Consider the following 15,838-nt stretch of genomic DNA (forward strand, 5'->3'; position numbering starts at 1 on the left):
ATTTATCATAATTAATAGTTATTTTTAAATAAAACATTTACAAAATAAATTTATTGAATTGACATCAAAATTAATGTAATTGTAAATTTATATTAAATTAATATATTAATCATTTATAGTTAATATAATTAATTAATTAATTAATTAATAATTGGATAATAAACTCAAACATTACATTAATGTATGTGTAACTTGACATTGAAATTATTAGTTATTATTATTATTAGTAGTAGTATAAAGTTATTACAGTATAAATACGGCTCTATCTTAAAATCAGACCGCATCAGACTCCCGACTCATAATGTTTTGTGAATAACTATTAAACTATATTTTTAATATAAAAATGACCAATGGCAAAGTTATAGATAATTTTAGACTAAATATATTTATAATTAATTATTTTTTATTTACTCTTATGATTGGCCAGATAATTGCATCAGACCAGTTAAAAGAGGTGCAATTATCTGGCCAATCATAAGAGTAAATATAAAATAATTAATTATAAATATATCCAGTTTAAAATTATCTATAACTTTGCCATTGGTCATTTTTTAATTAAAAATATAGTTTAATAGTTATTCACAAAACATTATGAGTCGGGAGTCTGATGCGGTCTGATTTTAAGATAGAGCTTATAAATACAGTATAAGTATTAATAATAATAATAACCGGAAACAATGGCAACAAAAAAAGATCGGACGGCAATTGGCAGCCGACGGAAAAAGTGGTCACCACAAACACTCTGGTAATGATTACAAGTCAATCATCAGAGGACTGGACACTAGCAAAGTGTTGCCGCCGTCGTCGTGGGTGGAAGTGATGGCCACTATTAGACAACTGGTGAGATCGTGTGGTCAGACCAGTGACAGTGACCGACGATATGGTCAAATGGGTTGACCCAACTAAACAATTTTGACCGACAGCTACCGGTTGTACGACAAACGTGTTGGTAACGATAGGGTCTGTTGAGGCCAATCGCCAGTTGGCTTACGGCCGCCGATAAGTGTATGTCAATACTGGCGGCGGAGGCAGCGATATGGTGGTGACAACAGCACCGGTAGTATGAAATGTCTACTTAGTATTAATAGTTAAAAAATTAGTAATTAAAAATAAATAAATAACAATTTACCAGAAAATTCAATAATTACTGTTACTTTATTAGAAAATCAAAAGTTATTTATTAATTATCTTTTTATATTTTTATGTTATGTTTCAAACATTTTAAATACATTTTTAAAACTTATATATATATATATATATTTTATAAATATTAGTTTTAATTAAATATCAGCGTCATTATTGTCATCACTTTCATCATCACTATCGTTATAATCAAATAGTTTACATTTAGCTGACCAGTGTTCAAATTGAACCTGTTCATTATCAGTAATATCATCCAAACATAGCCAACAAAAATGTACCATGCACATTTTACATTGCATATGATTGCAGCCATCAATTTTCTAATTTTAAGATAAACACAACAATAAATATTTTCAAAAACAAAAATAAATAAATAAAATTATTATATATTTATTTCAATAAAATTATTATATATTTATTTCAATAAAATTATTATATATTTATTTCAATAAAATTATTATATATTTATTTCAATAAAATTATTATATATTTATTTCAATAAAATTATTATATATTTATTTCAATAAAATTATTATATATTTATTTCAATAAAATTATTATATATTTATTTCAATAAAATTATTATATATTTATTTCAATAAAATTATTATATATTTATTATAAAAAAAATTATACTATATTTCTAACAAATAAAATACTATTTAATTTTTATTTTAGATATAATTGACACTAACCTCACACCGTATCCGACATTTGGGACACTGTTTGAAATGCGTGCGAATAAACTCTTCTGATTCGCGATTTTCGACCGCGTGTTGCCGTTTAACCCGATCGTCGTTGACCTCAATGCACGTGCGTTGCCGGCCATGATATTTACGGCTACAACCCGTGCAAAACGCGTAATCGCAATCCAGACAATAGCCATACATACGGTTGGTGTCGATCTCAACCGAATCGTTACATTTGGGACAATAGGCCTATTATAACAAATATATATATATATAATAATAATAATAATAATAATAATAATATATTTACAAATATATATATATAATTACCATATCATCCATAGTATCTACAGTTTTCTTGACCAACAGTTTATAATATCTGACCAGCGATTTACGGCTCAACAGTCGACATATCAACTCATACGATGCCTTACTGTTGCATCGCTGGTTGTCGGGACAGTTGATATTATCTATCCAACCATCAGCTATCTTACTGTCCAAATACTGGGCCAAACATACCCGACAAAACACGTGTCGACAGTTGCGGGCAAACTGTTGGCATTTGTTTTTCGCTATATCTGTCAAACATAGCTTACAGTAGACAACTGTTCAATAAAATAATAATAATTATTAATTAATTACTTAAAAATTATTAAAATATAAGTTATAATAAGTCACCAAATTTATACTTTTTATAATTTTTAATTATTCATATTATTATTATTACCGTTATTTTGATGCATTTGGTGATCATATTGTTTACATGTAATACCCTGTCGTTTGGCTGCCATAATCAATGCCTGTTTATCGTCGACAGTGTTGGCCGTCACCACTAATGACAATTTTCGGTAGTTTTCTCTGTTTATCAAACGACTAGACTTTACTGACAAAATCATATGACTATCGACTGTATTGTCTGACCAATTGTCTACCACTTCCCTGAAAGTGGCGGTCAGTGATAGACTATCGGCTTCCGATACTATCGGATCGTAATTTGGACAATAGATACGAAATCGGCGCTCCTGTAGATCACTGTTATCGCTATCATTATTATTATTATAATTATCTGACTGTTCCAACGATACTGATGGACGATCAACTCTATGGTCATTTTGATTATCATTGACTACCGTTTCGGCTACCTGTGCTTGACCATCACCATCACCATCACCATCACCATCACCATCACCATCACCATCACCATCACCATCACCATCACCATCACCATCACCATCACCATCACCATCACCATCACCATCACCATCACCATCACCATCACCATCACCATCACCATCACCATCACCATCACCATCACCATCACCATCACCATCACCATCACCATCACCATCACCATCACCATCACCATCACCATCACCATCACCATCACCATCACCATCACCATCACCATCACCATCACCATCACCATCACCATCACCATCACCATCACCATCACCATCACCATCACCATCACCATCACCATCACCATCACCATCACCATCACCATCACCATCACCATCACCATCACCATCACCATCACCATCACCAAGGTCGCCATAACGTCTACATACATACACACACATACAGTATATATATATACACATAGATATCAGTGATAATAAATTATTAATTACTACTTAAAATTTATATTATTATGAAATACAATATAAATTATACATTACAACTTTTAAAAAAATACCATACAATTTGTTAGTTTGGACGTTCAATGATGATGTCACCTGGTCGATCAATAAGTCAACTATATCGATTAGATCATTTAGGGCTGTATAATAATCATAATAATTTTGATTGAAATTATCAATATAGGATAATATATTGTGTTCAATTGCCAAATTGTTTGTTGGTTTAAACAGATTTCTAATGTCAACTAATGTATGATTAAAATCATTGGTTAACACTTCAAAGTGAAACGGTTGGCCACAGTTTTTCAGGCAAGCATCTAAAAGCTAAATAAAACATACATAAAAATAGTTAATGTTTTGTTTGTTTGTTTGTTATTTAAAATTATTTTTATTTATAAAATATCTGATATACTGTACATTAAGTGCCGCTAATTTAACGGTAAGGTCATCGTTATATAACATCATATCTTCAATAGCTTTAATAGCGTACTTTGACCTTTGAAATAAAATATGGCGACACATTTTTTTAATAGTAATTTTATTGGTATAATATTTTTTTAAACAAAAAAAACATTTTTAAAATTTTGAAATAATGTATTTTATATATATATATATATATATTACTATTTTTTACTTACTTGACATTTTTGTTGTTGATTGTATCACATATCTGATCAATGATATCCATATTGTCCTCAATTGTTAACATAGCTAATCAATAATAATATAATAATAATTAATTAATAATATTTGTTTTATTTCGGTATAAATTAATTAATTACTTAATAAGCGATTAAATTTTGGCAAATAATACAAATTTGTCAATTGACGCTTGGTCTTATTGTAATATTTTTTAAACTTTAATTTTTTAAATAAAAAACTCATGTTTTATTATTTTTCAACAACAACAAAATAAAAAAAAATCAATGTTACACTAATAAAAATAATAATAAAATGAAATAATAAGTTATCAATATAACAATAGACTGTAATAACTCATAAAAAAAATTATTTAATTAATTACGTATTAAATGGTATAACGTTTTTTTTATTATCTATTATTACACTATTTTTTATTGTTAATAAGTTTCCTTTAAAAAAATATTTATAAGTTTAATTGAGATTATAATAATATCAAATATACTTATTATTAATAGTATTACACCATTTAATAATAAAATTAGTTTATAGAAATTATTTAATAACAAAAATAAAACACAATTAATTTAATAAAATATTTATATTATTGAACAAATATTACGTGTTTTATTATAATTTGCTAATATAATGTATTTATTTGATTTTTTAATATTTCATATTAAAAAACTAAGTAATTTTTGTTGTTGTTAAATTACTTATTTTACTTTATCGTATATAAATAAAATAGATATGATAAATAAGTAAACAGTTAATATTATTTTGATAAAATAATGTATAAGTATATAAATTCATTATATATATATATTAAAAATGTGCAAATTATATGATAATATTAAATATATGATAAAATTTTAACTCTTTATTACATTCAGGTGTTTGAATGAATAATAAAATAGTTATTTTGAAATTTATATTTATATAAATAAATAAACTAATTGAAACTAAAATTATTTCAAAAATAGTAAAAAAAAACTTATCATTAAAAAAATGATAAAATTATTTTAATCATAATTATTGGCAAACTGTAAAAATCATATATTAGAAAAAGATGATTATATTAAAATTTAAATATATTATTATTAGATACTCTAGAAACTCGAAATTTTAATTATTTTATAAATTAATATATATATAATTCAAATAAATTTTTACTTATAATTATGATATATTAATTAATTTTATTATCATATTATTAATATACATGTATACATAATATAATGTACATGTAATGTAAATAATAATACTGTAAATAATTAGTTAATTGTTAGTAAAATTAATGATCAAACTGTAAGTATTATTCATTAAAAATAATAACAAATACATGTCAAAACTCAAAAGTATAACTTTATATAAATGACATAATAATCTATTAATTCAAAATAACTATAAATAAATTCATTTAATTTTATAATATTAAATATATTACATATTATATGTTTATTTAATTAGAGAGATAAAATTTTTATATTTATTAATTAAAATTTACTTATACTAATATAAAAATAATAATGATGTTTTAAAATTTTCAAAATAACTGTAATTTAATAATTTTAATATAAAATAGATATAATAATTTTGTTAAAAATATTATTTTAGCTAGGGTGTACTACAATTTCATTTAAAAAACACTTCACTTTTTTTAAAATTATTTTTTAAAAACAATTTTATTTGATATCAATAAAATATAAAAGTAAATAAATATTTTTTATATTAATCATTATTGTAATAATTATTATTATATTATTTTAATAAAACATTTGTTGATTTTTTTAAATATAAATATAAATATATATTATAAATGAATACTTTATAAATATAAAATTAAAAAAAAATAATATTTAATTTATTATACATTTTATTACTTAATATTGTTGTTTTATAATACCGTTGTCTACAGTAAACACTGCTGAATATTTAGGATAATGTCCACCATTTGCTTCATTATATTGTTGCGGTTGGTGTACATAACCAGATGATGGGTTGGCATAATAATCATTAGTACCAATACTAGCACCAGCACCAGGAGCACCATGACCCATACTTGCATAACTACTATAGCCAGCACCTGCACCACCACCAGCACCATCATTATGTTGAACATGATATTGATAATTAAAATTGATATTGCCGCCATTATTATTATTATTATCATGGTAATTATTATTGTTATTAGTAGTTCCACTATCTTTATTTAGTCGTCCACCATATCCATAATCTATATTATCACTATTATATGGACGACCGTTATCTTTACCATCCATGTCCTCCCTGTGCTCGTCAGCCTTATGTACTTTAGTAACCACTTCCTCCTTAACCGGTTTGATTACTTGAATAACTTTACGTTTCGGTTTAATCATTTCCCGTAGCTCCTGTACCACTGGCTTATACACTGTATGATGCAATACATGCGGTTCATCTATTGATTTCGACTTTTTATATACCGGTTCCCTGGGCTTATGTTTCTGATCCACGTGTACTGGCGATGTTTCGCTCATGAATGTCATATGAACTGGCTGATTTTCATAGGGTACCTTAACCAATGATTGATGATGATCCTGATGATTTTTATATACCAGATTCACTTCCGTACGTTCCATATGGGCTACCGGTGCCCCGTATAACATGTCGTAGCTGGTATGTCCGTAAATGGCCAGACATGTGTGCACTATACATGATAGTACTAGTATCTGTGTGATGGGGGGGGGGTGACAGTATAAATAAGTTTGAAAAATATGTATATATACTATAGTTAGTTAAAGTTATATATATTATTATTATTATTATTAAGAAATTAATTAAGTTTTTATTATTAGTTATTTAATAATGTAATAAATTTTATTAGAATTTATAATTAAAATAAATTAACAAAAAATAAACTATTAGTAAACTGTAAATATTGTCTATTAAGTTAATATTAATATATTTAAGTTTAATATAATACTTTTTTAGGGCTACTATCAACACTCTATAAGTTTACATTTTAATTATTTTATAAACATACTTTTAAATATTTATTTTAAAAAATATAATCATAATCTAACTAAATTTATTATTAAATTTTTTATACAATTATATTATTACTATAATTCAACTTAAAATAATTAATAAAATACAAATATTAATATTTTTTTTATTAAATATTATTATTTATGAATAAACTGTAAATAATATTCAGTAATTAAATATATTAAAGATTATTTGTATTATTAATCGTTACAATGATATAAATAGATAACTACTCAAACCTTTTGCATTATTATTTAACCAAAAAATAATTTATATATCTATTGAATTATAGATGAAAATTATTTCAAATCAGATTTTCACAAATTATATAAAAACTTAGTATTATAATAACTTATTATTATTAAATGATTTATACATACATTTACAAACACATAAACATTACACATAAACATATAAAGCGAAAGTAAAATAATTTACTGATCAATAATAATAATTAACACAATCATCAAAATAACATATTATTATTATTATTACAAAAAAACAATAAAAACAAATAGGAAATCATTTACTATGAAATTATTATAAATATTAAAATTATTATATTTACACTATATATTAAAATTAGAAATTATTATATAAGACATAAATAAATATATATGATATTTAAATACATTGAACTTTTCACAGTTTACACACCCAACCAATTGATTTGTTTTAAGTTAGCATAAAATAATATTATTAATATTATTAATAAAAAATAAATTAATTTAATTGAGTAATTAATCTGATATTATATCATAACGTGTTTTTAATGCCCTTTAGTCTCTCTCTCTCTCTCTCTCTCTCTCTCTCTCTCTCTCTCTCTCTCTCTCTCTCTCTCTCTCTATCATAATATATGTCTATCGTATGTCTAGTCTATCCTCAAGCTATACATTAGATTAAAAAATATCTAAACAAAAATATGGGTCAAATAACGGTAGAAAGTTATTTATAAGTTAACTATTTGTATATTTTAGAAAAAGTATTAATTTATTAATAATTATTAATTTTAGAAAAAATTATAGTTTTTTTTAATTAATTTAATTTAATTATTTGAAAAATAATAAATTTCAAAATATTTTTTTAAAATTGTTATGGTCCATGTTATAGGTCATAATTTTTATATTATAAAATATTTTAGTTAATAATATCTAATTTTTGTTTTATGTACAGTTTAATGTTATTAAATACTGTATTTTATTATTTATATTTTATTTAGGTATTACACAAATACAAAATCATATTTATGAATATTATTATTATTACATAAATTAATTGTTAATAAAAAAAATACAAAATGAATATAGAATTTATTTCAATATATTTATAAAAAAATAATTGTATATTATTTTATAATAATAATAATAACAAAAATATTTTAATTTAGTTTTTTTATTAATATATAAAATCGTAAGCAAACAAAACGCATTCCGATAGATAATGCCTGTCATAGACTTGTTTATCGCTAACATCAGTTAGACATAGCCAACAAAATTGAACATGGCAATTTTTACATATAACATGATTGCAACCTTCATCTTTCTACATTTTTTTAAAAAACAAAATAAAATTAAAAAATATTTTTTTAAAATGATAATTAAAAAAATATGATATATATATATATTAATAGTTTACTAAATTATAACTAATGAATAGTTACTTAACTAAAAGTAAAAAAAAACAAACAAACAAAATATTTTTTTTACTCATAATAAATAATAAATTGTTTATATATTTTTAATAATTATTTGAACTGTATATTATAGATTAGATTTTTTTAGTTAGCCTTAATATATCAATATTTATCAATATATATATATATTATAAATACATTATATGACAAATATATTTTGTAAATATATATTGCCTTCTAATATATAAAATTATTTAAAAAATATTATTTATATTATAATAATAACCTTAATATAATAATATACTGTATACTTTTTTTTGTGTATACATTTAGTAAGTTAGATAAATAATTTAAACATATATTTAAAAAATGAACTTAAAATTTAAATATATATTTTTTTGTTGTGTTAAAAAAAATAATAATTTCAATAATAATAATAATTACATCGCACGGTGAGCTACATTGGGGACACTGTTTGAAATTGGCGTTAATAAACAGTTCCGACTCATGATTTTCGGCCTCACGTTGCCGACGACTTTCCTCATCATCGTTGTTAACACAATCGGTCGCACCGTGATATACCTGTCCACAGCTCGTACAAAATGCATAGTCGCACGTATAACAGTAGGCCAAACACGTGCCTGAATCAAACTCAACAGGCAGATTGCATGTTGGACAATTTATCTAATTAAAAAACAGGGGGGGGGGTCAATAAAAAAATTTAGCTAGTTAATTTTTTCTAATTAGTTATATGTTAATGCTAAAATCATAATCAATTAATTATGTTATATTAATATTAATTTTTGTATAATTTATTTAATTTTTTTGAAAAAATAAATTATTTAATATGTGATAAATATAATTGATAATTAATAATTTATTTTATAAGTTTGATTATGCTATTAATAGATAATAAAAAATAAATTATTAGTATTTTTTTATTAAAAAAAATATTGTAAAACTGTAAATATTTAAAAAAAATATATTATGTATTATATGATAATTAATTATAAATTATTATATTAGAATAGAAACACAGCAGCTTATTTTATAATTAATTATAATTAATATTTTTAAAATATAAGTTTAACACTTAATTTTATTAAAAAAAATTAATATTTGCCATATATTTAGTTATTAACATTATAAGTTACTATTATTATTATTATTATTATAATTACCACATTATCCAGGTGCTCGACATTTTTCTTCAACAATAGCTCATCATAGCGTACTAGTAGATCGGGATCCAGGAGCTCACGGATCAATTGATGTGAGGCTTCGACACTACATTGACTATCCAGACTATCACCAACACCTGATGGACACTTTATATTTAGTACAATACCATCACTGATTTTTTGGGCCAAAAATTGACCAAGACACACCCGACAAAATAGGTGCTGACATTGGCCAAATTCACGAAAATCAGCTAGCTGCTTTTCATCCAGACACAGTGCACATGTTATTTCTAGTTTATTTATAATTTTAATTAAAAAAAACAAATAAAACTAGCTAGTTAATTTATTGTTTAATTTAAATATGATATTTACCTGTAATATTTTGTTGTTGTACTGGCAATTGTATTGATGATGATGATGATGACGGTGATGATGATGCTACTTGAGGTTGTTCATGATGATAGATTTCATCAATGAGCTGGTACACTTCATCGATTGTCGATTGATCAAATAGATTATCTAAATTATCATCATCATCATTTTTGTTGCCATCATCATCAGCATCGTCATCATCATCATCAGTATCACTAGTGTCGTTGTCATCATCATCACTACTACTACTACTACTACTATCATCATTGTTATCATTGTTATTATTATTATTATTATTATTATTAGCATAGTCATCAATAAGTTGATCAATTAATATTGTTTCATCATTATTAAATAAATTACTTAAATTATAATCATCGGTATCATTATTATCATTATCATCAATTTGTTGATCAATTGATATGTCATTATTATAATTATTATCAAATAAATTATTTAAATTATAATAATCATCGTCATCATCATTGCCATCATCGACATCATTATGATTATCATTATTATTGTCGGCATTTTGTCTAAATTGTTCAATTGATTCATCCAATCTATTTTGATTGACAATAGCGTCAAATATTTCCTGATCAACAAATGTATCCAGGTCACTATCATCTATATATTAGTAAATATTATTTAATTGTAAATAAATATATTTATTTATGTTTTTGATAATTTGTTAAAGTTTAATTTTAATATATATATATATACATACAAAAATTATTTAATAATATTGTATTATATTAAACAACAACAACAACAATAACAAAATTACCTTGATCACTTGTTGATCCATTATCATTAACAATACTATCATTGGCTAACAATCGGCTATTGTTTAGTGCTATAAATAAATCATTTTCCTCTTCAAAATCTGCTATTTAAAAAAAATTATTTTAATAATAATTGTAATATAAATCAGATAAATTATCTAGATAATTTTTTTTAATTACTAACATGTCTCCAAACTCATCAATTGAACTGCACGTAATAGTTTTTCATCATAATCATCTTGATAATTATTAGTTTGTGACATTTTAATAATTATTATTATTAATTTAGTATTTAATTATTTATTATAAATAATATTATCATTGATTAGTATAGTGACATTGATATATAAATTCAAACAAACAAAATAAATAATTATTTGTTGATAACAAATAGTTATTTTTAAAAAATAAAGTTTTAATAAAAATAGTGAAAATGTTATTTTTTTAAACAATATTAGACACCATTATTTAACTAATGTTTTTTGTATTTAGTTATGTATTCAAAAAAAACACAGCAAGTATTGCATTATTAATAAAATATATAATTTTAAACGTAATATATTTATTTATATATAATAATAATAAAAACATTATATCATATCAATAATATGATATCAATTTTCCGTTTTTGTAATATCATTGAATATATATTGTACAGTATATTACTTGTACATTATTATCAAAAATAAAAACATTCAATTAATACTTTATATATTGCAATAAAGTTTAGTAATAATAATATAAAATTTACACAATTAAACAAATTAGATTTGAATTTAAATAAATAAAATAAAGTTTTAAAGTTTTTTAGACTACTATTTTTAAAAACAAAACATTTTTTAGGATACTTTTTTTTTAAAAAAAATAGTTAATTTAAATATCATAAATAAATTAATAAACTTTGCTTGGAATTTAAAATATATGTATTTTTTCAATAAGAAAAACAAAACAAAAATAAATATTTATTTATTTTTTTAATAAAGCATTTTATTTTCAATACTAATAGTTAAAATAAAATAAGTTAATAAAACTATTTAGTTTAATAATAAAATTTTATTAAAAAAAAACATAAAAGTATATTATTAACAAATATGTTGTTTTTTATTTGTTATTTTTTAATGAAATGCAACAAAAATTTTAAAAAAATGAAAGTCTATAACAATATACACCAAACTATAGATATGAGTATTAGTTAATCTCTCTATAGTTTTATATATTATAAAGAATTATTAGTTAGAAAATTATTATTATTATTATTATTATTATTATTATTATTATTATTATTATTATTATTATTATTATTATTATTATTATTATTATTATTATTATTATTATTATTATTATTATTATTATTATTATTATTATTATTATTATTATTATTATTATTATTATTATTTTAAAAACTATGATAACATATTAATTAATCATTTTATTCTAATGCAATAATTTATATTATATTTATCATATAATATATATCATTTTATAGTTATATCATAATAGTTTTCATAATATAATAATTGTATACGGTATATCAAGTATAATAAAGTAACATTAATGTACATGTAATTAATATAATAGATAATAAAGTTTCAATATAAATGTTTAATATTGTTTATTTTTAAGTATTTTTAAGTATATTTAACTATGTTATTTTTATTATTATAATAATTAGTTTTTTAAAAATAAAAAATGTCAAAATCAAATCGAAAGTTAAATACAAATAGAGGTTTGCTTAATAATTATTAATATAAAAAATTATTATTATTAACTTTAAATAAATCTATTTTAAATTAAAAAAAAATAATAATATATATTATTTCTTAAAATACATAATTAAATAATTTTTAATATATTTGTTAGAGTATTATAATTATAATAATTAGTTAATTCATTATAATTATAATAATTAGTTAATTTATTTAATTATAATTATAATAATTAGTTAATTTATTTAATTATAATTATAATAATTAGTTAATTTATTTATATATTATTATAATAATTAGTTAATTAATTTAGCAGTTCAGCTCAGCGATGATAGTTTAAATCAAATAATCGATGAAGAGTTTATTAACAGGTTAACAATTAATAATAATAAAAAAATTATTAATTAAAAAATTATTTATTTATTTATTTATTTTTTTTGGTAGAAATCCAAGTCATTTATCATATGGAAAAACTTTGGCTAAAACTAAATGTCCAACAAAAACAACAACAACGACAGGTAATTATTATTTTTACTAATTAATTATAATAATAATATTAATTTTTATAATTTATAATAATTAATATTTTTGTTGTTGAAATAAGCTTCAAATGATAATAATAATAAAAAAAGTGAGACATTTGTTAATGATTGTCTATTGGCCGATACTATTGCCGGAAGCAGTCGACAACAACAACATACAGGTGCCATACCTAAGCTAGCGATGGAATCGCCGTCTACTACCACTAATAATAATAAGAGACAGTCCAGGCCATCAATTAGTCAAAAACATTGCATACCTATGTTTGGTAATAGGACTACAATGACTTACAATACTGATGATGATAATGATCCACAATTGTTAGAAGCCATCAAATTAAGCAATCAATTAGAGGAGGAAAGCATAAAAAGTAAAATATAAATAATTAAATATTTAAATATATATATATACAGTATATTATTTTAATATATTGTATTTTAATATAAAGCAGATTTATTATTTAGTATTTTATTAATTATATGATTACCGGTAATATAAAACTAATGTTATGTTTATTTGTTTGTATGTTTTTTTTTAATTATCAGATTTAGAACTGGATAGTAATAATAATGAAAATAATCAAGATAGTTTATTGGCTGGACAGATTAAAATGGAGCTAGACAAATTGAGCAAACAAATAGTTAAGCTAGAAACTAACTTTGATAATAAAAATAATGATAATAATAATAATAATAATAATAAAGTAGATAATGATAATAAAAAATTAGTGAAAACACTTGAGGAAAATAATAAATTATTGAAACAATTGAATAAATTAGAGACACGTCATGCAAATGATAAGCGTGTTTGGACTAAATTGATGGCTGAACTAACCGATAGATATGAGAAGCTATTGAAACAATCAAAACAGGATAATAATAATAATAATAATAATGCCCAAATATTGTTGGACAAACAAATAGATGATAAACAAAATGAGCGAGATAAATCTGAAAATCAATTACATATCTATAAAATTAAATATACCAGGTCAATGGATGAAAATACAAAACTGTTAAGACGTTTCAATGAATCGGATGCCCGGCACCAGTTAGACAAACAGGAATGGCATCGATCGGTAGCTGAGCTCCGGGAGAAATATGAGATACTGGAGTACGAGTCCAAACTTGATAAGTCAATGATCGAAATGCTTAGACGACAACTGTGCCAACGGACCGGTGCTATTGGTGGTAGTAGTAGTATACCACATGGGTTTGGTACAGGTATTCCTAGACCTGGAACCGGTATCCAAGCTTCCAATTCAGGATGGAAACCATTTTAATTAATAACAGGTTGTTAATTACTAAATATCGACCTGGATAAACTGTCAAAAAGTTTTACTATAAACCAAATAAATTATATATATATATATATATTGAATGTGATAGTGATAATTAGATTGCTAATAATAATAGTAATAATAATTAAAATATTTAAATAATAAAATCAATTTGAATAATTTAGTTTTTTTAGAAAAATTACTTTTAAAAGTAATTTTCATAATTCTTGAATTAGATAAAATTATAATCATTTTTTTGTTGTTTAATTTTTGTCATTTTAATAATATATATTATAATTAAATAATTATAGTTTTTTTTAAATAATTTAATAATGTATTATTATTATTATTAGCTAGTACAGTATTTAATTAAATTGAGGTCTAGTATTATATTAAGAATAATTTATTTAATCATTAAAATAAATATACATTAAGTGTTGCATAATATTAAAAGTCTAATATTACAAATACATATTATATAATTAATATTTCTCAAATATACAATACAGTAAATTATTTGTATATATATTTTTTAGTAAATAAACAAAATTCATAAATATTTTTTATACAACATATTTGATTTTTTTCATTACCAATATTATAATAAATAAAATTAAACTAATATACTGTATATAAATTACAGTAATATTGAAATAGATAAATAGTTTTAATCACTTATATCAGGTATACATATATATATATTTTTTTTATTAGTTAAATGCAAATTAATATTGAAAGTCTAGTCATTCAGTATAAAAAACTGTAGATATACTGTATATGAGTAACGTTTAATTTAATATTTATATAGCAAATAAAAATTATGGTATCATTTATATGAAAAAATTAATTATTTAATTATAACAAAACACATTACACACAAAACACATTATAACAAATACATAGTATTCTATAATGTAAATAGACATAAAATACAGTATTTGTTTTGTTTAAGTATTTTATTTAGAAAAAGTTTTTTTAAATAAATAAATACAATGATGAAAAAATATTATTATTATTATTATTATTCAATATTATTAGCTGAAAATCATGTCAACAAAAACTACTAATGGTTTGTATTTTTTGTTTTGTGAAAATATCTAGTAATACATTAATAGTTTGCTATGTTATATAACCAACAAATATTACTAATATTAAAAATATTTTTTTTGTTTAAAACAGGTGCCATACCTAAGCTGTCATATTT

The 15,838-nt window shown here is 22.0% G+C and overlaps 2 protein-coding genes across 2 annotated transcripts; both read right to left on the minus strand.

The window, feature by feature from the left end:
- Nucleotides 1-1,280: 1,280 nt before the first annotated feature.
- Nucleotides 1,281-4,366, minus strand: LOC128951524 (uncharacterized). The gene is made up of 8 exons (XM_054296772.1): nucleotides 4,255-4,366; nucleotides 4,111-4,183; nucleotides 3,890-3,968; nucleotides 3,534-3,796; nucleotides 2,560-3,392; nucleotides 2,163-2,437; nucleotides 1,839-2,081; nucleotides 1,281-1,463 (listed from the first exon to the last, which is right to left on the minus strand). The coding sequence occupies exons 1-8, from the start codon at nucleotides 4,355-4,357 to the stop codon at nucleotides 1,281-1,283; spliced, it is 2,052 nt and encodes a 683-aa protein (XP_054152747.1). The 5' UTR covers nucleotides 4,358-4,366.
- A 4,167-nt stretch (nucleotides 4,367-8,533) lies between these two features.
- Nucleotides 8,534-11,372, minus strand: LOC128951526 (E3 ubiquitin-protein ligase RNF14-like). The gene is made up of 7 exons (XM_054296773.1): nucleotides 11,294-11,372; nucleotides 11,112-11,213; nucleotides 10,814-10,951; nucleotides 10,325-10,570; nucleotides 9,953-10,242; nucleotides 9,216-9,455; nucleotides 8,534-8,680 (listed from the first exon to the last, which is right to left on the minus strand). Exons 1-7 carry the CDS (start codon nucleotides 11,370-11,372, stop codon nucleotides 8,534-8,536), a joined length of 1,242 nt encoding a protein of 413 aa, XP_054152748.1.
- Between the last annotated feature and the right edge of the window lie 4,466 nt (nucleotides 11,373-15,838).

Source organism: Oppia nitens, unplaced genomic scaffold (assembly GCF_028296485.1).
Source record: "Oppia nitens isolate AA-2021 unplaced genomic scaffold, nextdenovo-longstitch-racon4-pilon3 scaffold1_pilon_pilon_pilon, whole genome shotgun sequence".
NCBI classification, from domain to species: Eukaryota; Metazoa; Arthropoda; class Arachnida; order Sarcoptiformes; family Oppiidae; genus Oppia; species Oppia nitens.

Bases quoted from the DNA above. Each gene is read 5' to 3' on its own strand.
- LOC128951526 (XM_054296773.1), bottom strand. From the start codon at position 11,372: ATGTCACAAACTAATAATTATCAAGATGATTATGATGAAAAACTATTA. The intron at 10,243-10,324 runs GTAAATATCATA...TAAATAAACTAG, and splicing joins ACAACAACAAAATATTACAG to AAATAACATGTGCACTGTGT. The intron at 8,681-9,215 runs GTAATTATTATT...AAAAAAATGTAG, and splicing joins AATGTAGCTCACCGTGCGAT to AAAGATGAAGGTTGCAATCA.
- LOC128951524 (XM_054296772.1), bottom strand. From the start codon at position 4,357: ATGAGTTTTTTATTTAAAAAATTAAAGTTTAAAAAATATTACAATAAG. The intron at 4,184-4,254 runs GTAATTAATTAA...ATTATTGATTAG, and splicing joins AAAATTTAATCGCTTATTAA to CTATGTTAACAATTGAGGAC. The intron at 2,438-2,559 runs GTAATAATAATA...TTTATTGAACAG, and splicing joins CCAAATGCATCAAAATAACG to TTGTCTACTGTAAGCTATGT.